This window comes from Pararge aegeria, chromosome 6 (assembly GCF_905163445.1).
Source record: "Pararge aegeria chromosome 6, ilParAegt1.1, whole genome shotgun sequence".
Taxonomy (NCBI): Eukaryota; Metazoa; Arthropoda; class Insecta; order Lepidoptera; family Nymphalidae; genus Pararge; species Pararge aegeria.
The window spans coordinates 3,653,695-3,679,832 of NC_053185.1; the positions used below are offsets into that span (position 1 = coordinate 3,653,695).

General features: G+C 35.9%; 1 protein-coding gene across 5 annotated transcripts in view; it reads right to left on the reverse strand.

Annotated features, from left to right (window-relative positions):
- LOC120624727 (E3 ubiquitin-protein ligase HECW2) overlaps positions 1–26,138 on the reverse strand; it is a 148,946-nt gene that overhangs the window by 31,663 nt on the left and 91,145 nt on the right. Inside the window, exon 1 of one of the 5 annotated variants that reach the window (XM_039891417.1) lies at positions 17,564–17,981. The exons of the other annotated variants lie outside the window; for them this stretch is intronic. Coding sequence (XP_039747351.1) covers positions 17,564–17,604 — 41 coding nt within the window. The 5' untranslated portion in view covers positions 17,605–17,981. Of the gene's footprint in view, positions 1–17,563; positions 17,982–26,138 lie in introns of those variants that run through there. 5 annotated transcript variants of the gene reach the window in all.

Genomic DNA, 26,138 nt, shown 5'->3' on the forward strand with positions numbered 1-26,138 from the left:
CTGACATTCCTATATATGTTTTATGTAATGAGCTTCCAAATTTATGATGCAATTCGATAACTTAATAAAATCTTAATACATTTTCATGGATAGGTTTCCCATCACGTTAGTTACAGGCTATTTGCTTAAAATGAAAAACTTTATTTATGTATTATCAATACTAATATTATAAAGAGTAAAGATTTGTTTGTTTGAATTGAAAAGGCTCCGAAACTATTTGGCCGTTTTGAAAAAATCTTTTACAAGTAGAATCCTTTATTATCCCTGATGAACATAGGCTGTATAGAATATTTTCGAAAGAGTTCGGGATCCGTATGAAAACTTCGATATCGTAACTCAAGGTGTGAAAGGACACTGACTTTGACGTCACAGAAGTAGTAGACAACAATGTTTTAACGCAAGTACGTATACGATGCTAGCCCATTGTGATTCTTAATGACACAAGATAATAACTTTGACCTACGCCATCCATGGCATAATACACTATGGATAATGGCGTTTGATATCAAACGGCAATCTTATTTAATGTATTAACAAAGCGTCCAGATAATCTAAGCGCATGTACAATATAATAAAAAAACAATGTTTGTCCACGCGATCGTTGTCGTCCAAATGATTTAAATTATGCAAACGTCCAAATGATTTTAATTTGTTGTCCGTCCGTTGCCGTAGAGACTGATGTATACATGAATTATTCACATCTTTTCTTTTAAAAGGAAACTTATTTTTGAAAGTTCGGGATGAGACCTAAATTGACTGCGCTTTAAGCCTTGGCAACGAAGTTTTATGCAAAAATCATACGTAGCATAGGAAGGTGCTTTTAAAAGTTACATCTAGACGGTGTGTTGTGTAAGTAATTCTGAAAAAACTTTCACTTTCTCGAGTTCAATGCGCCAGAAGGAGTAAGGAGAGAGTAGTTAAGGCTGCATCCCGGAGTAAAATAAATTAAAAAAAAGATCATGAAATTATTTCTTCATTACATGGAATACAACTAGATAAAGATACCAAAGAAAAGCTTGCAACTTTATAAAGAGGCAAGTGAATGTGGAAATCTAGTTTTTTATTTTTGGTTACCTTTTTTTTTAGATACACTAAGTATAGACCCAGACCGGGTCGCACGGTATACCATTGAATTTAGGAAAAAAAGAAGAAGTTACTGCCCTGAAAATTAATTTTGTATGTAACGGATTAATTCTTTTAACTAAAAGGCTAAGCCTTTAAAAGATACATAAAGCATGTGAAAAATGTTCTAAACGATGGTCTGCACTGCATCAAAATCCGTTGCGCGATTTAAGAGGGGTTAGCGAATGAAACGACACGGACACAGAAAGCTACTTTGATATTTCAGCAATTCGATTCGATTTCGCGAGTTCAACGGGACTTTTTTTAACTTAGAATAAAAAAAAGAGTTCACTTCCATAGCCTGAGTACAACATTTGCTCGCTCTCAATCGAAGGGTCGTTTTCGAGTAGTAACTTCTGTATCTATAAATTAAAATGGACCTAACGATACTAATTTAGTGTCGTAAATCCTGTACAACTGATTTTTTTTTAACAAACGTAAAATAACTGAACTAACGAATTTTAGTCAAATTTAAGCTTTAATACAATACAAATAAGATCCATATTACTCCGAAGTTCCAATATTTCTATATTAGAAAACGACTCCTCGATTGCTAAGGAGGAAATCTTGTACTAAGGCTACAGAAGTTCAGTGAATACAATATGAGCATAGAACCGAATCACTGATTAGTAATTAGAGCAACTAATGTAATTTTGTTATTGCATACGAACGATAATTCTGTGAAGCCTTGGCTCTGACATTGTTCACTATGACGTGATAGAATGCTGAAAACATAACAAAGAAACATTGTAATAAATGTACGTAATGCCTCTTGAACTTACCGCCTTGAGGGTGAAAGGCCCAGTGGCGTGCATAGAGGGTATGCACAGGGTATGCAGATGATATAAAATAAAGAAAATCTCCAGTACGAATTATAAAAAACTTAAGGATAGGCTTTGTAAGAACTATTAAATTCAATCCTTAAGTACTACTCTTACTGGAGATTTTCTTCATTTTATATCATCTGTGAATACCCTCTATGCAAATGAATTGATTTTTTGAATATGACAAGTTAATTCTGAAATGGTGGCATCTGACAATCACCATTAGGAACTTTTCCAACTTTTGATGTGAACAACTTTATACGACATGCACCATAAAAAAATATGGAACATACAAAATCAAGCATAATACAATGCATACAATCATCATCATCATGCCAAGCCATGCATCGAAGGCCGATTGGCGCAGTGGGCAGCGACCCTGCTTTCTGAGCCAAGGCCGTGGGTTCGATTTCCACAACTGGACAATGTTTGTGTGATGAGCATGAATGTTTTTCAGTGTCTGGGTGTTTATCTATATATTATAAGTATTTATGTATATTATTAGTACCCATAACACAAGCTACGCTTACTTTGGGGCTAGATGACGAGGTGTGTATTGTCGTAGTATACTTATTATTTTAAGCCATCAGTGGAACACACCGATAGTAATACATTAAATCAACGAAATAAAGAAGGACCGGCCAACGTTGTTGCAGAAAAATGTAATATAATCTAGAGAAGCACGAATAATTGAAAATACGAAAATCCCACAGTAATACTTTTTAAATATCAAGGTTCAGTATTCCCAAAATTGTTGCGCAAAATTCACATTATCCTCAACCTATCATTATTTCATATAAAGGATCCACCCATAGCTTTTCAATTTTGAAATTCGGCCGGGGGATAATTAGTAGGGGAAAAAAGATTTATGATGAGCAAAAACCGACTTGAATGACGCTTCACCAAAATAGCTTTTGATGGCAGACAGCTTGGCTTTTATTAACCGATTCCAAAAGTGGAGTAGGTTTTCAATTCGTATGTGACTAAGGACTTTTTTATGAAGCAGAAATTATGTCCACCGTTGATAGCCGAGTGGTTAGGAATTCAGCCTCACTTTCTGAGGGCTGAGTTCGAATCCCAGTACGCACCTCTATTTTACGCAAGTGTGTTCGTTTTAAGCGATTAAAATATCCATTGCTTCCACGGATAAGGGTCGTGAGTAAATCTGCATGCCTGGATTCTCCGTAATGTTCTCTAAGGCGTGTGGAGTCAACGGCCTTAACCCTTCTCATTGTCACAGGAGACCCGTGTCCTGTAGTGGCCGGTAATGGGTTGATATGATGATGATGACTGTCCACCACCACCATCAGCCTATTAACATCCCACTGCTGGGCACAAGTTTCATAGGAGAGATGTTTTAGAGCATAGACCCACCACGCTGCTCCAATACGAGTTGGTGGGTTTTTGCGACTATTGTGGTCGACTTAACATGCTCTTCGAGGCACACTGGTTGGAACCGCCAATATACTAGCTGAAAATTCTTTAACAGAAAAAATAACAATACCTCACATATTTTGGCCCGATCCGGGATTTGAACCTAGGTCCTCGTGATCCGTGGTTAAACATGCTAACTACTAGACCAACGAGGCAGTGATACTGCGGTGTACGATAAGTGATAAAATTTTTATTTTTAAATGACTGTTGGGTTTGCATCAACAAATATATTAAAATATACTGTAGGTTCACCTTTTTTTTATTGTGCTAAAATCTTTTTTCAGCGTGATTTATTCCGTCGTGATTTCCGTTGTAATCAGTCAAATAGTTTGGTCCTGTGGGCCAGAATTTGACGTTATCAGTGAGGCAAGCCTTCTTTAAAATAAAGGTGATTGTCCGATTGGAAGGACACTCCTGCACGTTCATACTTAATGACTAATGTTGGAGAGGACAGCAACTCCATAGTTACTGATAGCCTCAAGGTTTTAGATAAGTACTTTATTTACCCCTCTTGCGATCAAACGAAAAAGTTATCGTAATTATTTCCCATATTTCTAGAACACTAGATGAAATTTTCATAATGTTTTATGTTATTTATTAACTCTTTCACATATTTATTTATTCAAAAAATATTTTTATGTTAAATCCGAGACCGTACTATTTCAAAATGTTATGGGTATGTAATCTTCGTGGCCTTAGATTTTAGTGAAACTATTTATAAATTGATTTTTATTGTATAGCTGTTGATGACGAATAAATAAATAAATTAATTAATAAATAATAATAATAATTAATATACTACGAAAAAACACCCATCGCTATCTATCCTCAAAGCAAGCGTAGCTTTGGTTTGGGTACTAAGAATATTTTTATGTATTTACATAAAAATACTTATAATATACAAATAAACCCAGACACTGAAAAACATTCATGTTCTTCACACAAACATTTTCCAGCTGTGGGAATCGAACTCACAGCCTTGGACTCAGAAAGCAGGGTCGCTGTCCACTGCACCAATCGGCCGTTAAATTGCTATCCATCGTCATCATATTTAATCCATTCTCAGCCCGCCTAAGTCCATCACGCTGGCTAAGTGCGGATTGGTAGACTTGACACGTCCTTGAGTACATTATGGAGAACTCTCAGGCATGCAGGTTTCCTCACTATGGTTCCCCTCGACGCAATCGATATTTAATTGCTTAGTTAAAACGCACATAACTCCGAACTTGGTCTCCACAGTGGGAAATCGAAGCTTTATCTACGACGCTATCAACATTTCACTTGAAATTTTACTTTAATTAAAACGTATGAAAATAACAGAGATGCATCATTTTATCTGAACGGATATGACGTTAGCTAGAATCTAAAGCCTGTTTGCCCACCGCAGCCATATTACCCACTCGGCACCACTCGCGGGAATCTGGTGACACTAGATTAAATGTTCAATCCAGTACTGTCTAAAATAGGGTTGTCAAAATAAGCTGCATACCCCATAATGTGTCTTAAGGGCATAAACAACTGTTGATTTTTTGGTTCTGAATGGTTTGCAACGATTCAAAAAAGCCAGTGTAGATTTATTTATATTTAAATGTTACTAGCTTTTACCTGCAACCTTTTTCACGTGATTTAGTTTATTTACAGTTATTTAGCTGTACAGATCACCACTACGCAGTACGCATATTAGATTATAGTACTTTTTTTTAACATAATCCATTAATAATGATTTATGTAGTTCTTCGCAGACGAAAAAAGATTCGTTATACTTGACAATATTTCAAGTCAAAAAAAAAATTAATAGAAATAAATGCCAAATTTTGCAATGATACAATTTTGCAAAAGGAACAAACTAAAATTATAACTGCAAATTAGAACGTTACATGCCGACATCGAATCAGGCCATGTTACGATCTTCGTAAGCTTTAGAGTGTCAACCCTATCTTAGCTACTGAAACAATCCCGTCAGCCTTGGGACATCTGGACGCACCAGTCGGCGCGCCACATCCCGACAATGCCATTACGGACCAGCAATCCCTTTTTATTAGACCCCTTTTAATTGTATACCGCACTAAGTACCTACTTTTTACTTCGCACTTACCTAGTAACAACGATTCTTTTAAAGTTACCGTACGGCTACATTATTAATAAACTCGCGACTCGTCCTGTTGGAATTTAAATGCTTTGTCCGCCATCTTGGATATTCCACCATATAAAATTTTTAATGACGTCGTAACAACGACAATCTAGAGCTAACGGTGCTAAGGCACCTAGCGATTACCTCATTTTGATAATCATGCATTAGATTAACGATTGGCCTTTACCTATTTAAAAACTATATACCGAAAGCTCCTTAAATGCGATAACTTAGGTATCGCAGTTTCTAAGCATTGGTTATTGCGATTATTAGCTTCATGTAGTAGTTTGCAATAAATAAATAACTATACTAGCCCCAAAGTAAGCGTAGCTTGTGTTATGAGTACTAAGATGACTGATGATTATTCTTATCTCTATATAGGTATATAAAAGGCAAAGGTGACTGACTGACTGATCTATCAACGCATAGTTCTAACCACTTGACGGATCGGGCTGAAATTTTGCACACGGATAGTTAATACAACGTAGGCATCCGCTAAGAAAGGATTTTTGAAATCCGACCCTAAGACGGTTAAATGGGGGATGAAAGTTTGTATAAAATCCTTCATTTATCAATTTATTTTTAAAGTTACATCCATAAAACTTTGATTTTAAGTTTTCGATTAAAAATTAAGAAATACATGTTTCACAAATTTTAAAAATTCCAACTCCCAAGGCATCAAATAGGGGATGAAAATTCATATGAACGTTTCTAATTTTTTAAGTAATTTACGTTCATATTTTTCTATTTGCAGCAAGACATTTTTTTAAACCTTTGTAGTTAAAATTTACCGAATCAAAAATTTTAGTTAACGTAAGCGAAGCCGCGGGCAAAAACTAGTAACTAATATAAATAAATAAATATTATATACAGATAAACACAATGTTGGATTTCATAACCCGATGTCGCATGAAGATTGTTATGTGTTGTTTTCTAGATCCCGAAAACACCGAATTAGTGGTGAGGACAACCGTTCCATTAAGCCAGTCAGCCCACACAAGCCCCGAGTTAGGAAATTAGCATTGGCCAATAATTAATGCCGGGCCGTGGGGTTTTTAGCGACTACAGGTCCAGAATACAGTTGTCACCAACCCTCATCTTCCCGTGGTTGTCGTACGAGGCGACTAAGGGAATATACCAGAGAACGGCTAGCAGCGTTCTCAGTGCTACTACTACCATCTACTGCAATCACCGGATGTTACTTTAACATATTATACGTATGTTTTGCAGATGCTCAGGTAAACCTTACAGCTAAAGCTAAACAAGCCAAGCGGAACCGTGACATTTTAATATATGTATCTAAAGCAAAGTTATATTTCACGTGAATTAAAAGCTTTCGTAACAGCACGCAACTTTTTATATCGAGAAATGAAAAAAAAACGCACGTCGAAACGATACACCAAAACGTATGTACCGTGAAACACTCGCCCATAAAAAACAATGAGCATAGGAAACAACAGTTCTTCACACACGGTTTAATCCGTAACATGATGTTTGTCCAATGATGGGAAGGGGGTGATGGATTAAAATACTATAGACCTTACTGCACAAGTAATACAGAGTAAATTCTACTATCGATTAAAATATACTTTGTTTATCGATATTAGATCACTTTAATCTTGTAGTCCGAGAGACAGTTGTAAAAAAGTTAAAAAAAACATTTAAGAAAATTTAAAGGAGCTCCATAAAAATTTTGGGTACCACGCCCTTAAACAGTTTTTTTTTATTTTTTATTTATAAACTCATTACACATCACAGGTCTTAATTTAAAGGTGTAAGCATAAACTCAAAAGAATTTTTCCGTACACCCAAACCCAAAGTTGAACGGTTTATATTATTTATATGTATTATTGTTAGTCCTAACTTATTGAATTTATCTTAAACTATAACTATTTGAAACGTTTCCTACAGGTTCTAATTGTTTGTATGTTTGTCATGTAAGCTAATGATCAAACTCATAAATAATACAGTGCAGCGTGCCGAGATGTTTAGACTGCACATAATTGGTTTGATATATTATTATAGACGCCGGAGGGTATCTAAAGTTTTCTATTTTATTAGCAGAAGGTATGTTATCAGAAACGAGAAATCATAAAAGATGCATTTTTGGCACGTAAGCTGGGGTAGCGTTTTGAGTTAACCTGTGGAAGAGTCACTACAAACATACATACTTAACGACTACACAAAAGTGCTAATAAAGTAAGCCTACTTGAAATAAATGAATATTGTTTTTTTTTTAATTTAAAATAAATGGTTAAAAATAGCCAAGGACAAATTTATGGTGGAGGCAGCAAAAGGAGTTTCCCGCGTGTAGTAAATATTGTCGACATTGATCCTCACTTTTCACAGATCATTACAAATATCGTGTCTCCATCCACGTGCCATTGGCAAAGTAACGTGTATTAGAAAATTACGCTTAAAATTAAAGCTCAATTTTCATAATATATCGTGAATTTCCGCAAAGTAACGCCTGCTTCTATCCAAAATAACGTGTATCTCGCCATAGCGATAAAACCAAAATATAATTGAATAGCCTTTGGAGAGGTAGCTGGTGTGAAATAACTATTAGTTACTAAAGTAACATCCTATGTTTTATCGTGGCTTATTTCAGCTGTACATAGCTAATATGTGTACTAACGAGGCGCTGAGAGGAGGCTCTTACCCAAGGTCAAGGAAAGTTCAATGGGGAAAAGGTAAAGTCGTCTCCTAAACTATTCGAAAATGCTCGTTCCCATATCGAACGAGTAGATTACCATTACACTTTACGAGGTTTTGATTGAACCGCGACTAACGATATGGGGGCACGAAAGGCACAGGTATCGTACGATTAAAGGTCTAAGCACAACATATCGACTCAACACCGACTCGACTCAAATTAAAGCATTAGTCTGAGCCCCATACTATATGAAAGAAAGTATATAGCAAGTTTTTTTGTGTAGTATTATTATAAAGCGAGTGGGCATGCGTTGTACACTTAATACGTGGGGCCCGCATTGCCACCTCGTTGGTTGTAGCTGCGTGTACGCTTACGTATCGCACGCATCGCTTTGGCCACTGTATGTATGAAGTTGGGTGCCGTGTTGCAGAGGTGCGTGTTGAGCTGGCATGGTGTACTCAGTCCTTTGCGATCCATATAAAACTTCAGTCGTATGGGTAATAAAAAGGGGCAGAGGTTGTAAATCACACCTTCATAAACAGTTTGTTTAGTCGTTAATGGAATACATTTAGGGTGTAATTATAATGTCTCTTGATATATTGTTACTTTATTACAGACACCATTTTAGTGACCAAGTGTTGACTGTAATTGAAAAATTACTAGCGATTAGTTAATAGATGAGTCCTTTGTAATAATGTAGTCTTTTTGTTATTGATGACATTAGAATATATGTCAATAAAAGTAAGTCAACAATAACATCATCGTATCAACCCATTACCGGCCCACTACAGTGCACGGGTCTCCTGCCACAATGACGAGTTAAGAGGGGTTAGGGCCGTAGCCCACCACGCTGGCCCATTGCGGATTAGTGGACTGAAGAAAGTTATATTTTAATTGCTTAAAAAACGCACATAACTTAAAAAGTTAGAAGTGCGTGCTGGGATTCGAAATCGGACCATCAAGCGAAGTCGAAGTCCTACCAACTGGACATCACTTTTTAAAAGAAAAATGTTAAGCGTTGAAAAGATCGCAAAAGATATAAAACTGCTGAACTTATCCATAGATAGCCGAGAGGTCAATCCGTCGATAGGCGCATTGGGCAACCCTGCTTTCTAAGTACAAGGCTGTGGGTTAAATTTCCACAACTTGAAAAAGTTAGTGTGATGAACATGAATGTTTTTCAGTGTCTGGGTGTTTATCTGTATATTTTATACGTATTTATGATTATCATACATAAAAATGTCCATCAGTCATCTTAGTACCCATAACACAAGCTTAGTAAGCTAACTTTGGGGCTAGTAGTGTGTGTTGTCGTAGTATACTGTATATTATCATTCCTTTTGCTCAAATGTAAAAAAAAAAAAATTTAATCAGCCAAGAAAAGTGCGCATAAAGAGCTAGTTATTTTTTATTTTATTTTTGAAAACCTTCCTGGTTCATAATTCGGTCCAGGGCAAAAAGGAAATTTATATCTTATTTCTATCTTCTCCGTTCTTCAATTAATGTAATAAAGATGGCAGATATCAAGACTCAGTCGGGTTTTCGTTTTTTTTAATATATTTTTTCTATATGTTAAGTACAAATAGAGGAAAAAATTATAGGATATAATTATATAACATTACTTCCAGGATAGTAGGTACCTCTAAGATTAGCAAGCAATATTTATGTTTCGGTAGGTCAACAAATAAATCGCTACCCACCAAAGTGGGCTGTGTTATCAGAATTATGTTATCGCGGGAAAACACACTTTTAGGGAACGGTCGTTAATGTGACCTTTCTTTCCTTATGCAGATAAGAACTTTTAATAGGCACACAACACATTCTTCATATTTGTAGTAACCATTATTGCCTCTTATCTTTAAAAATGGATTGACGACATCCTTACTGATACATATATTTTTTTATTGTTATTATTTCAGTTGTGTATTATTATTGTTATTTTGTAATTCTTAATTTTATATTATTAGCTATTAATATTATTTTTGTATTTTTTTAATTCTTTTTATTGCCCCGGGTAAACCAATTAGGTAACCGTAATGTCTTCACGGGGTGTGTTTTTGCTAAATGGCTCTTTTCGGTAGAATCTGCATTCCGAACCGGTAGTAGACACTACAAACATACATACTTGACGTTTCAAAAGTGCTTCTAAAGCAGGCCTACTTGAAATAAATGAATTTTAAATTTTGAAAAAATAAATAAATCCATACTATTCCATACTAATATTATAAATGCGAAAGTGTGTTTGTTTGTCCATCATAAACGCAGCAGCACTGTTCTGTATTCATGATCGGTGTCCTATTCCTCGAGGCAAAGTTTTTCAAATTACCACGCGAGTGAATCCGTGTGGTAGAAGCTAGTAAATTATAAATGCGGAAGTGTTTGTTGTTATGTCCTTTAATCACGTCCTAACTAAGCAAACAATCAATTTGATTTTTGGAATAGATTTAGTTGAAAGAACAGAGTATAAGATTGGCTACTTTTTATCCGTGATCCGTGTAAATCGAACGGTTGCACGGGATTTGTAAGAAAACTGTAATAAGCGCGGGCAACAGCAATTTAATTAATTTTTCCAACCAAATTTAGTCGAGTTAAAGCTTCGGAATTCGAATAACATCATTATCTTTACATACTTAGCCTATTTATACAGTTGAGGTAATGAATTAAGTATGAATATGGGCAGAACTACGACTTCACTTTCGGTGGGCCGAGTTCAAATCCCAGCACGCACCTCTGACTTTTAGTTATGTGCTTTTTAAGCAATTAAAATATCACTAGCTTCAACGGTGAAGGAAAACATCGTGAGGAAACCTGCATGCCTGGGAGTTCTCCATAATGTTCAAAAAGGTTTTGGAGTGGAGTCCACCAATCCGCACTGGGCCAGGACTACGGCCTTAACCCCTTCTCATTGTGGGAGGAGACCAGTGCCCAGTAGTGGGGCGGTAATGTGTTGATATGATGATGATGATGAGTTGCCCCGCAGGTCGCATTGTCCCTCTCCTCTCAAAGAGCAACCTAACTTACGTACTTAGATGATTTTGAATTGACCCAAATGCGTAGGATTTTGTATGGCGGTATGGAGTGTTACCAATACGCCCATGGTTAAATCTGAAAGCGGTGGTCCTTTTCTCTTTCATTTAGGTAACAGTTACAAACACAAAAGTTGAATGCAATTGTTTCACTTTCCGATCCGCCGCGTTTGCAGGCCAATCCCAAACACAAATCCGGCGATAAATCCGAAGGCCACGTTTAACCGGTTATCCTAATCTTCTACTACCTTCGTGGAATAAATAGAGAGCTCTCTTTGTTGGTCGCCGCCTTTCGGTAAAGCTTGACAATGCAAGAAGGTTTATCAAAATACAGTTTCGAATCGGTCAGCTAACCACTGCGTCTTGAGTACAATAGCTATGGTTTAATATTTTTAGGATTTTACTTATTTTTCAACGTAGTTACAAGAAACACGGTTGTTGTTTGTTTCATTAGAGTTTCGAGCCTTAAATACCAAATGATTGATGCTATTTAAAGTACATGTGAAATTTTTCACTCACTCACTGACTCTTTAGCACTTAGGTAGGTTGCATTTGCAGGTTCTTTCCACTATCAACAATTTAGAAAAACTAGTGATTTTAATCACAACCGATGGGCATTTACTTGGCAAAAGTATAACTTATTATTGCTAAGTATAACAGACGCGCTTATAGAATAAAATTATAAAAGGCGGTCGAAGGTTTGACATTTCTTACGCACAATTTTAGGGACATTGTGCAAGAACAATGTCCCATAGCAAGAATCGTTTTTTATTATTATAAATCTGTGCTTTAATAGCGCGCGTTATACTAGATTTGCACAACTCAGTTTTGTGTAGTGTATACTTGGATGTATACTCGGATGAACGGATGGACGTTGGGGTCCCAAGATGCTTTAATTGCAGCCCCGCACCGGTTAGCGCAGCGTTGGTCGACCCCCAACGAGATGGACAGACGACATCAAGCGCGTTGCAGAGCCGCTGGACGCTAGCGGAACACAACCGTGAAAGTTGGAACTCCCTACAAAAGACCTATGTCCAGCAGTGGACGTCTATCGGTTGATATGATGATGACAATAGCGTCTGGCTTTTTTTTACTCGCTTGATGGTATCTTTCTCGCTATTCCAGCACTTAAGATTCATACCTCCTCAGAGTTCATCTGAAAATCGATGGACTTTGCAATCCAAAGTACAAAATAAGCATCTTCGCATCTAGTTGAGCTAAGTCAGTTACTCTGGTTGCTTTGGTTCTTCTGAAGTCTGATGCATTTAAGGTTTCTATGGGGCCACGATACAGAGCCACATTCATCACCATAAGATTAAGGGACCTTTCTAAGGTTTATGTTAAAACTACGGTTGCCGTTTAAGATCATCTTATCTCTGTCAGAGCGGTAGGCATATGAAGTCGCTAACTTTTATTGTTAGTGTATTTTAAAATAGTGACGTCATCGTAATAATTGGCCCCGCTCTAAATTGCAGTGCACAAGATTTATTTGAGAATTAGTAGCTATCAAGATCGGGAACCCGGTGTTATGATGAATGCTCTGACCGCGAATTAAACACGAAATAGGCCCGTATTACAAAACTTGTTATTTATTCATTGTGACAATTGCAATCTTGAATCTATATAAATATTATAAGGCTGAACAGTTTTATTTGGGTTTGTCTGCTCAGGATCTACTGGTGCTACCTACCTACTACCTGGTGGACCTATAGTTTTTTCTTGGATAGTCCATATGGATAGACGAAAATTTAGTAAAAACTGTAAAAATAATTTTTTTTGAGAGCTTTGGTAAAGTAACGCCAAAATAACGTGGTACGACGGAATTGATCCTCTTTAAAAGTACTACATATGTCCGTGGCAGCATGTCTATGTTTTAAGGTTGACTCATACGCGGACGAAGTCGCGGGGGACAGCTAGCTATATATAAAAAACATACACTTGAAACTCTCAACTGGTCATACAGTTGGATAAGCAATCCCATCTTATTAGCTTAAAAATTGTCCTTTCTACCACTTTCAAAAATATAAAAGAACCAAAATCTAAGGCTTACAGTGGGATATTGGTTCTTTTGGGATGGATATAACCACCAGTGCTGTTAGAAGATATGGACACTAACATATTCAATTAGGTTAGTGAGTGGGGTGCTGTGTACTGGTTGTTTAGGACGCTATGTTAACGATTGTTATTATTAGCCATTGTTTATTGTAATGTCAATGTAATATAGATAATTGTCTCCTGCCCATGCTAGCCGTGCAGGAGACAATTATGTCCCCGGGGAAAGGATACGAATGTATCTACTCCCACAGCTTTATCAACTCTCACAGGCGCACAAGTGGAAATAATATCCAAATAATAATATGTGTAATAATAAACGGGGGTTAACTTCTCCTATTCCATGTTCCCGTGCTTTAGTTTCTAAACGTGCGTTGCAACCTACATTGCGGAAGATATGTTTGGCGTGGGTTATAAGGATTGAAGAAATTATAAATTACACTTTACAGATTCTCCTGCTTTTCGAATAGTGTAGCAAATTAAGCTTCATGTTCAGTGTACATCATGGAATTCCGCAAATTAACGCCTCCTTCTATCCGCTTTGTTATTGCGAAACCATATTGTGCGGTCGTCGACACAATGTTGTTAGTACCAAGGTTCTGTTATCTATTTGACTAAAATTGCTCTTTAATATTTACCATATCATTTTACTAAAGCGCAACATTATTCTTGTTGTTATGACTAATAGTATGAAATTATCCTTCCCGCTTTGTGCTTACTTTAATAATATTGTTATTAAATTGTTTACGACGTAACAATCTCATAGTTCGGTAAGCAATACAAGAAATTCAGTCAGAAAAGAACGAGGGTAATATAATAGTGGTTGGCACCACGAACTGTCTTTTGGGGAGACCGAGTTCGTACCCCGGCAAGCACTTCCCTGAGCTATTTGCGTTTTTAATTAAGGAATTAAGAATAACATGCTTTAGGAAAACTGCGTAAGGAATCCTGCATGACTCGATGAAGTCCTTAAAGGCGTGTCAATTCACACTTGATCAGCGTGGCTAAGGCTTTAACCCTACTAATTCTGAGGGGAGACCCTTCTCCTGCAGCGGGCCGGTGAATGAATGAACGAATGAATACACTTTTATTGTACACCACAGAGAAAATTTACAGAGATACAAATACAACAGCACAATAAGGTAGAACGTACAATTTGGCGGCCTTATCGCTAAATAGCGATCTCTTCCAGGCAACCAAAGGCATACAAGAAAATGATATACGAAATTAGTAGGTGGTACAAAAACATTAGTGAAATTATTAGGATGTGATGAATTCATAAAGATGATGACTGCAGTGACACTAAGGTAGCATTCCCATTTTAAAAACAACGTCTAACTATTAAAGCTACACGTCTCGTGCAAAAATTCAATAGTAGCTGTATAGTAATGTTAGGTGACGGTGATAACTGCATTCGTTAACTTAAAACTAAAGCTAGGAGGGTTCCAAACGCGCCCTGGTCTAAGAAGAGCCCGTAACAAACTTAGCCAGGTATTTATGTTTTTTCGCTATCACCATCTCACAGTAGAGTTAATATTTTGCTATGAAGTTAGAGAAATTCATGCCCAAGCTTTTTTATCATACATGTAATCCTTAATATTATAATAGGATTTCTCTGTAAGCAAACCTGCAGTATAAGTACCTGCTAGCCCCAGCTACATTTTCAGAAATCCCTAACGTCCTGGACGGCCTGCTAGGCTTCTGTGACGAGCTGGGGTTACTGGATTAGTGAGCAACAACGAGGAAGGTCGACTTTTAACGAGCGAAGTGTTTCGTGCGTAAAATAATGCTAGAGAAGAAGTAGACGAAAATCGGGTAAGACAGCAGTTTTTAAAATGTATCTCATCTTTTCAAGAAACATTCACTTAATTTTACATAATTAACCATACTTTTCTCTGCTTAGAGACGAGTATAAATTTTATACCATAGTTCTCTATGTATGCGTAATTACATGATTGGTATCTACGCAACACCAACCCTTATTATGTCATTATAAACATCCGCTTTATTATACATGATCTTACAAATCATAATAATAATTGTGACGTGATTTTGGAAAACGAGAATTTCTATTCAGCTACGGAATTTTAGAGTTTCGAGTTTTTATTCAATGGTTTTAAGTATAATAAAATAATAATCATAAATATACTACCACAATACACACATCGTCATCTAGCCCCAAAGTAAGCGTAGCTTGTGTTATGGGTACTAAAATAGCTGATGAATATTTTTATGAATAAATACTTATAATATACAGATAAACACCCACCATCGTTTCATTCGACGATTGTAAATAAATTTTAATTAAGTAAAAATAGAATAAAAATTGATGTGAAAACCTTTTCGCACAAATAAAATGTAATAATTAAGGTATACTAATATGATGGCGTACAAAAAGCGAAAACTTCGGTTAAAGAAACTGTGCGAATCAGGCGATAATTAGCATAAAAACAATGGTGTTGCGACTGGGATAAATAAACTAAAGTGTTTCCTAAGTTTTTGGATTATATAATATGTATAAAACATTTATATAAAGAAACCAAAGATACTCGTACATAGTTATTAACATTCATTATTTAAATCTTTCAAGTCGCCTCCACTTATCATAAAAATGTTGCGTTACTTTTGCCTCCGATGAAAATTTTTGCACCAGAATGAATAAATACATTATTATGTTCTTCATTATTTTATAGGGTAGCAACTATTATATAATTATTTGAATAGTTAATAATTGCCGGCAAGCCTGTTAGAATTTGAAGCTTTGTGCTTGTTTTTACACGTTTGATACCAATTTAAAATCATTAGTTCTAATTAATCCAGTACTGTACATCTTCAACTTAGTATATCAATAGTAGAGTGAAAAAAGCAGTGAGATGTATGGAGATGACGATCACCCGTGGGGCCATTAGGTTAGCAGAGCGAAAGCGCATCTACGTGAGGCCCGTGCGAATAGCTGCGCTTGCGCAATAGCCCTTTATTACACCTCTGTGTATACACTGTACAGTAGATATACATGTAAGATTGTCAAGATATGCGTTATATGTGAGAAATGCTAACTCTAATACCTTATTAAATATCATATACTAGCTGTTACCCGCAACTTTATCCACGCTTATTTTGGAATTTTATAAACCCTCACGGACCAAAGGACTCCGAGCAAAAATCGTATATCTATGGCTGTCTCCAGAACACAAGCTTGCTTTGGGGCTACATGGCGATGTGTGTATTGTAGTAGTATAAAAGAAAGGTTTTTTTTTTTAAATTCAATGTTAATATTTCCCGGTATAAACAGTATGTTATGTCCGCCGCCAGGTAGCGAACTATCTTATTAACAAAATTTATTAAATATAACTGTCGTTATAATTCAGTCGTATTACTCGTAATTTAAGAAATTTTGTCAAAAAGGCTCAACCTCTGAGAAATCAACAATTAGCATAGCCAAAATTTTCATTGCATAAAACAAACTTATTATATACAAGGTGACAAATTTATTATAAAAAAAAACCAAAAAGTCTCTGCTTGCTATTAACTTAACACTTGGACTTACACAAGCAACTTGCATTGTTTTTATCAAAAGTTAGTAGAACTACAGAAACGAAACCTCATGTTTTTGATAAATATATTATGCTGCACATTGGTCTACAAAACCAAGTAAATATAATAAGAAAATCAGGTCATAATATATCACAACTTAATCTATCCCCGACTACTGATACTGAGGATTTTTTTTAAATTATCGTATTATTATGTTTTATTACATACTGTTTATTGTATAGTCCCGATGGGATATTTGAAAACTTCGTTTCCAAATTCAAACCTTAGGGTGTTACCTTGAAACATAGCATTTGATAGTTTATATAAACATTTATTTAAGCTTTGAAGCTTAAATAAATGCTAATGTTTAAATGATTGTACCGGCTTATACTTTATTTAACGCAGCAACGTAGCATCGACATGATTATATTATAAACATTGTTGAAAGCCCAGTGAGTATCATAGGCTAATTTTTAATCCAGGGCATCAAATTCACCAATCAAAAACTCTTAAGAGCATTATTTTTTTTATATAATATTTAGGAGAGCCGTAGTCTAATTGGTGAAAGATTGCCCGAGAGTCGCAGGTTTAAATCCTGTCGGTTCCGAAATTTTTTATATGCATTTTAAATTTATAAAATTGATAATTCCTCCAAGTGTAGGTAAAAACACTAATAAAAAAGCATTATTTTTGTTATCAAATAATAAATGTAAAAGTCTGTACCGATAAATAATTAGTAACATTCTTTTAAGAATCAATATTATAACAAGTGTAGTTTACTCACAGACTGAATACGACGCCAAATGTTTTGGAGATGACCCCCATGGTCTTCTTCCAGCCCTTGATGAACTGTCTCCGGCGCGCCCCTCGAGGCGCACCGAGTTCCGCGTACGAGCTAATTTTGACGAGCTTCCTCCACCCCGGCGCAATCCTTCATCACCCTCTCAGGTACACCACACAAACATGCTCCAAGGAAAACTTTTGAGCTATTCACTGGCTAAAAAGATCGTTTACCTGCTCTCGGGCTTTTAGGGCGTTCATTACAATACAATCGTGTACCAAATTACTGTTAATACAATACAATTGTCCCTATTTTAGAGGCGGAGCGTTTAAAACGGACGCATAGAAAAGAATCGTGCGTAATTAAATACGATGTAATATAGAGCCCAAGTGAGGTCGATTATGGGTGACACGTGCGCTCGTCAGCGTGGTACGGACGATACTGACGTAGATTCTACGGAACTTGGAAAGCCGGCCGCTACGCTTGCTACAGGGGTTGCAACTTGTAAGCTCGCCGTGAATCACATCTCCCGGCTCGTCTCTTTTGGTCGTCGTAACTATAGTTCCGCACACGACAGTAACCTTTTTGGCGACCTCCCTGGCGTAGTGGTGAGCGCTGTAGTTTTAAGTGGGAGGTCGCGGGTTCGATCCCCGGCAGGATAAATTTGGGAATTTATAATTTTTTTAATTTTGGTCTGGTGGGAGACTTCGGCCGTGGACACCCTAACCGTTACCAGCAGGTGAGGTTCCAGTCAAGGGCTAACTTGTAGGGAATAAAATAAAAAACGTCGAAAGTATGAAACAATTTACGAAATATCTACTTAATAGAAGCTTAAGAATATCAATTCTTATAACCATTATTTTATTTTACGTATAAATAATTATTATACAGAACAGCAAGTAAAAACTAGTTGTAAAAACCTCTGATATCTATATATACTGATAGCATAATATATCTCAAGTTGCAAATTTGAATGCGTTAAACAATGTTAAAACCATTGCCATTAGTAAAAATGTTTATGCATTAAATACTGGATAAGTTAAAGGAAGGCTAGGCATAAGAACTATCATGAAAAGGCTTTTTTATTTAATTAAACGCGTGGGACTCAGCTAGTAACTTTACGTAAGCTCTTAAAAGTAAAACATGTTGGAATAAAGCAGGCCGGGTGTTTAAAGTGTGATTCCGGTCGTAGAAACTCCACGCATCACGCTCACGTGGGTAATGCATAATATGTAATCCGAGTCTTTGGAGACCAAGTTGTATTGGAGACCGCGAAGTTTTTTAGCAGGTACCTACCGCGCCCGAGGTACACAGTTGTTATTCAGGCTTTCTACTAAACGCCCAGGGGTAAACTTCGCGTGTGAAGCTACTAAATTTTTAATGTATATCGCATGTCAACACTGTTAAACATACCAAATATATATGCGTTGCGTTCAAATATATTTACTTATCAGAAATACACGGACAAAGTCGCAGGGAACCACTAGTAAAATATAAAGATTATTTATTTTAATTATCTACGAATTATCGAGGAAGGAAAATGAAGTAATAAAATAAAGACATTGTTTTTAAGAATGTTTGTATTTTATTATTTCATTTAATTTTTAACGAGGCATTTCAGTGATTATTTACGGCTATGTAGAGTAGAGATACTCCGAGCAGAAGATCAAATATAACAAGATCTCTCCATAGCTCGCTGAGTGATTTTGAGCTTTCTTTACAATGTTTGCATTTTATTATTAACATTTTTTTTATTTATTGAAGTAAAACTTCTTTAGGCGCGACTAGGGAGTAGCTCAGATTTTTTTTCTGACGGAAGTAACGCTTGCGTCAGACAGACGTCTGTGTAGTTTCCGCTATTTAAAAATAATAATTTGGATTGGTCGTAAGTATATGTCATATACTCCCCGCTTCTTGACTTATCGCCAGCTAGTTGCATATATCATAATCAATTAGGATTATTTATTTCCAATATTTTCAAACTCTTTCATCAATAAATAATAATAAAAGTTTTACTTCAATCGCGCGTAAAGGTTACACGCACACACTTTTTTTTATAGGGATTTATTAAAAGGCATTACCGTAATTATTTACGGCTATGATAGAGTAAATAGAGATTCTCCGATCCAATATAGCAAGAACTCTCCATAGCTCGCTGAGCGATTAAGTCAACAGATAGTCAAACACCTATGTCCTATGATGAATAAATATGATGAATCATTCACTATCTTCGAGCTGGGATCGATTGCTTATATTTTCCATAGACTGGGTAGGCCCTATGGAAAATATATTAAACAACTAATAATGGTTATTTCCACAACAAAATGCAGTTCAACAAACACCTTATTACGGTAACTGGTCAAGAAAAAAAACGACCTATGGCGACTATGGGCATAATAGTAAATGCGTAATAAGTCAACGGTATCCAATGACCCCTACATTGCATACCTATTCAAATACTACGTCACTTTACCTTAAAAGGCTTCTGACGATGTAGACCTGCCCTCACTATAAACCGTGCTACCCATCAAAACTAACAGTAGAAATCCACGCGTTTGTACGTTTGTGGTACTTTCACGCAGCAACGAATATACGTATATATTTGTTATTGGACAGTAGTAGTAACATAGAGTTATTGCTTCTTACACTTTCCTTGATTTGCGCAGCAATGGACTATCTGAGTCCAAGGCTGCGGGTTCGATTCCCGCAACTGGACATCGTTTCCCATAACGGAGTGGTATGCTTCAGGTATTTTCTCTGTATAAAAAGGCTTGTGAAATAGGGGTTGGAAAGTTCTATATATTTGTCATTAAATACTTTTAGAAGGTAAATAAAATATGTATTTCCAATGCCCAGCCATTCCAAGCTTCTGGCCAAAAGTCTTAGAATTCGACAAGAAAATTTGTTACAAAAAGAAATTTTATTAATAAGTTCGGATACAAGTTATTTTTTAATCTCACAGGTAATTAAACGCGTACAAAGACGCGTGAATACGAGAACCTAATACATTTTTTACCGTATACAAAGTACGTATAGTGCAGTGACGTGACGGTCAGGTCATAGTGACATCATGTAGTGACTCAAGTACCACTCCGCAATGCACTCTTAGGTGAATATTGTTGCATTAATAATCTAATAATTGTCGTTATAGTAAACCTAGCAAAAACATTGGAGTGAGGTCATATCATAACTAAATATTAAACTGAAAAAAAAGACCACTTTAAAGCTATTTAAGAAGTTAGAACATGTATACTTATGTAATTACGTGATAAGTACCTGTGTCTTTAAAATTTAGCAATGTTTCCTCTAGTTTATAAGTGATTTTGAATATAGTCCTTAGGGCCTGTTTACAGTGACTCGCGATTTGCGATTGACAAAGTTTAACTTACCGTTCAAAGTCTAAGTCAAATATTTCTTTATTCAAATAGGCACATATATGGCACTTTTAATGCGTACATTGCATGTAAAATATAACATAGAAGTGATTTGTTTTAAGTTGACTATATTCGTCAACTTAAAACTAAAGCTACGAGGGTTCCAAACGCTTCCTGGTCTAAGAAGAAGCCCACAACAAACTTAGCCGGTTGTTATTTTATTTTTTTGTTATAACCATCTCATATTGTCACTTAAAACTATTAAAGAAGCCTGGTTAGAGCAATAATTTACACCCAAGCATTTTTATCGTTGAAGTAGTCCTTAATATTATAATAGGACTTTTCTATAAGCTTAGGTTTAACAACGTAGCATCCAAGTCCAAAAAAGTTCATTCGTCTTTAGGTTTATAACCAGGGCTCTAATGTCCGTTTTGACTAAGGACGAACAAAAATTTTCCTAAATACGTAAGGCCTAACCTTAGGAGATTCCTAGGCATACATCAACCGTTAACCAATAGTTATCATCTTAGTGTTGGTAAAACAAATATTTCCAAAGAAAACCCAAAATTAAAAAAGATATATACTCGTTTATATATAAATATCAAAAATCATTCGGCTATCGATTAAGGAAGTCCTCTCACGTACCATACGTTAAAAAAAACGTTGTTAAACATTAAGCTATTTATTTTATCAATGAATAAAATTTCCCTTAGGACTCTTTATAACCCTACTTGCGTACCCAGCCCGCTTCGCCGGGCTAGATTTTGCTTTATTTTATTTAAACAATAAACTTACATCATTAAATTTTTATTTTAAGTCTCATAATATATTAAATCATTTATTTCTCTCCGTATTAATTCTCTTATATTCTCTTCTCGAGCGGGTGAAGATCATTATCTACACCCATGTACACCCAACAATAGAATATCATCATAGTAAATAAAAGCTGTATATCACAGTTTGACAGTTCAAAAATAGGAGTGCTCCGATCGTCACAAAACCTTACAGGATCACTCGCCAGGTCAATCCGGAGATTCCCTGAAAGTTTCATTGAAATCGGTCCAGCCGTTTCGGAGCCTATACGGAACATACCCACACACTTTCTCTTTTATATATATAGAGATGTTATGTTTATTTCTCAATGGGTTACCACCACCCTTTTCCTAATTAGTTGTTTAGGAAAATTGCATGCAATTGATTGCATAAAAACTTTTTTAACTATTTGTTCTACATAGATACTATTTTAATTACGAGTAGTATCTTATGATGTCATACATCGATCACTGAGTCACAATTGAAAAAGCAGACTCGGGGGCCCTTTTAGAACTTACAACGTTATTATTTAGGCTTCGATTAACCCTTAATGTCTACCGCCTAGTCTCAACACCTAACCCATTTATACTTTAGTGGGTAATAAAGGCTAAATTGAGTTGTAATTTAATATAATGTAAGGCGTAACGAGACGCAATCTTCGTAATTACGTCGCCTTGCGTGCCGATAATGTAGGCTTCAGGTTTTCCTGGGATTCGAAGGTTAGAAGATTTACTGTTCGCCTGACATAATAGCTTTATTGTTACTACTAGGAAATAAAAAATGTTTTCATTAAAACCGACTCCCTAAGCCAGAACAAAGTAAAATAATATCTATTCGATAAATAATCCATATTAGTATTATAAATGTAAAAGTGTGTCTAAGTGAAATAATGCATCCCTACTAATATTATTAATGTCAATGTAAGTTTGTTACGCTTTCACGCAAAGACCACTTAATCGATCCTCGTGAAACTTTGTACACATATTCTTGGAAGTGTTAGAAGTAATATCGGATACTTTTATCCTATATTACTTCTAACACATTTACATTAAGCTCGGTTCCTTTGGGAGAGGGGATGAAATGATTTTACACCATAACTCCGACAAATTATAACCGATTTAAATAATTATTTTTGTACTATAGAGGTTATAATATGTGTTTAATTTTGCCCAAACTTTGTGTTCATCTGATGAATGTGGTTGGAGATAGACGACTGAACTCCTCATTTAAGGCGATACTGAATACTTAAAGTTTTTTTAGAACTACAAATAAATTGAATGCCACATTAGAAAACAAAATTCAAACGCAGACGACGTCGCGGGCAACAGCTAGTATATCACATTTTCGTTAGAGTTAACCTTTGAATTTTGAGACCAAAATTTTATTCAATCGTGTAAAGCGGACAATAAATGGTTGTCAGCTTAAATGATAGAACAGAGACATAGAGGTGAGAAATATGATAAAGAACAAAATTTTTACACGCTTTTTATAAGCTTCACCCACCATGTCTGTTTGCATGTAAAATTGTTTGTAGCCGACTCCTTTGACTGGAATTAGATTTTATTATTAAGATTTTGACCCTCTTCAAACGGTCTGATTTCGTTCCAACTTAGTAGATATTGACCGATGACAATACTGCAAAGATTATTGCATTTTTCTATTTGCAAAATAAGATTTTTGTTATATAATTTTCATATATAGTCGATGAGGCAGGAATAACGTTAATTTTAGTTTACAATCTTTAGCCGATTTTATTTGTTATTGATTGATTTTAAATAGATTACTAAAAGGTTATTTTTAAGTGATATTTCGTCTGATAACCATGAATCGGATCTACCGAGAACCAAAATATTATTAAATCGCTCACGTTCCGTAGCACTGCCATTTATATATAGTAAACACAAATTGTATGAAATGTAAACATAGGCCTCATTGTGATTCCACTGCTGTAAACATTACGCATTATACTGTGGGCGCACGTGGTCGATATCTCAACGCATCTCAGTTTAAGGGACCCCTATAAGTACTATGACCTATTTTCCCTTTTTATGTTCTCGGTAATTTACGTCGTATTGAAACTTGAAACTGTAGAGCGTAGTTTGTGTAATTTTGAATGAGATGTTGTATGTGTGGGATGTACGGTACGTGGAATAGCCCTTTTGTGAGCTTTGTTAGATTTTTTTATTCATTGTATATTAGTTTTTTAAGCTTCGTGTATAGCAATGCAAGTTTTTTTTTTCTTGGAGTATTGCACATGTGCGTAGTAACATTAATGTAAGCTCGGGTTGCTTTTACAAGGTCTATTTAAGAGATTGGACACCTTTGCACCCTAAATACGTTTTTCTATCGTTTCTTTATGTTTTGTTGTAACTAAGCTATTCAATCAATTTATATGATAAAAGCCAGTTTCAGAGCCACTAGGCAGGTTAAGATTGGGGTATATGATTTGCAAGCTTCTAATAGTTTTCGAGTATTGAACCATTTATGTGCTTGAGTAAAATGGTCTTAATTTTTCTCGTTTAAAAATCGTTAATACTACTGATATTCCGTTAGAAGCGCTATTTGCAGTAATTAAGCGTTGATTTAATGTAAATTAGGTCAATTTTATTCTGATGTTACAATTTTTCGATATTCGCCAACGACTATCCGATTGCGAGAGCACTAAATAATCTGGCACTGTCAGCGTGCATCTTTGATACTTAGTCCGCAGTGGCAAACACACGGTTTTTGACCAGGGTATGCATAAAGAACGAATATGCCATAAAATGAAAATTCCTTATGGGTTATACAAACATTTTAGGGTAGGCAGAGCTTTTGTGCATTTATGAAGTGCACGCCACTGTTAGTTAGCTACGTTCAGCCGCTTACTGGAGGAATATCATCATCAACACATTACCAAGCAGAATATTATAGAAAAAAGTTCAATTTAGCAAAAGTTAAATAAGTAATTTCATAAAAAAACTTATATTTTGATTATTTTATTTAATGATGTCCAATAAAAATAAATTAACTATAACTATAAACGTATAATTGTCTTAAGCAGTGGCGCGCGGCAATAGCTTTATACCACAAAATACCAAAGGCAATCGCGATAATATTATTATCGATTATCTGAACATTGTCAGCGATATTAAGAACTTTAGTATAATTACCAATAATATTGACTGTATGCGAGGAGCCTAAAAGATTGTAGATAACGTCTGAAATATCAAATATATCGTCCGTTCCTGCGTATTGTACGTGAACTCGCACTTCAAACAGCCAAATACGTGTTCAACAGATTCGAAATAGCGATCACAAATCATAATAACGCGTTGTAGAGCGTCGACAGACCATAACCGAAAATGCCCTTACCCCTTGCCGAGCTGGAGCTGTAATTAGATGACAATATAAAAAGATATTAAACAAAAGGCCCTGTCAAGCACCATTGTCTAGAATTCGGTGAAAGTAAAAGTTTTGAAAGTATTTAGTAAGCTACATTATTGCGGGGCGTTCGCCCGCTCAAAGGAAGTAAAGAAAGAAAAGATTATTGAGGTACAGAATAGTGTGATGGAAGAGTAAAATAAAGGTTCCATTCCCAATTTGTCCAACAGAATGGTGAAACCGTTTCTTACAACCCTTTTTGTTTAGACAAAAAAAACTATAAATGTCAATGATTATGGGACAACATTGTTTTAGCAGCGGTGATAGCGCACTGGGCTGGAGCTCGTCTTCACTTTCGGGTAGCCGAGCTCGAATCCCAGCACGCAACTCTAACTTTTAAATGTTATGTGCGTTTTAAGTAATTAAAAATATCACTTGCTTCGACGCTGAAGCAAAACATTAAGGAAACCTGCATGCCTGAAAATTCGGCAGAAGTGACGGCAGATCAGAATGCGGTTGTCACCATCTCGCCTCTTCCCGCAGTTGTCTTACGAGGCCTCAGGTCAGAATCCTCGATGCGACTACTACTATCAACTCTGATCACTAAGCCGTCTACCCAGCGTGGTGATAATGGGATATTTATGGTATATAAAAATATTCATCAGCCATCTTAGCACCCATAACACAAGCTACGCTTACTTTGGGGCTAGATAGCGATGTGTGTATTGTCGTAGTATATTTATTTATTATATACCTACCTACTAATTTAAAGCCATGCTTTCCGGGTGGGACGTCAACATCTAACTCCATCCTAGGTAAGGTCTCTTAGGGATTTTCACACACAGAAAGTAGTTAGATGTATTCATCGATCTAGCAGGGTTTATCAAAGCGAGCTGAGTTGAGGCTAGTGATCTTCACGCTCGCTCCCATCCTCTGGTGACGCGGACGGTCTCTTAAGGTTACAACCTGTTACAGACTTACCGAAACGATAACTGTGTTATCCAATTTAACCTTGTCCCTCCAACAAA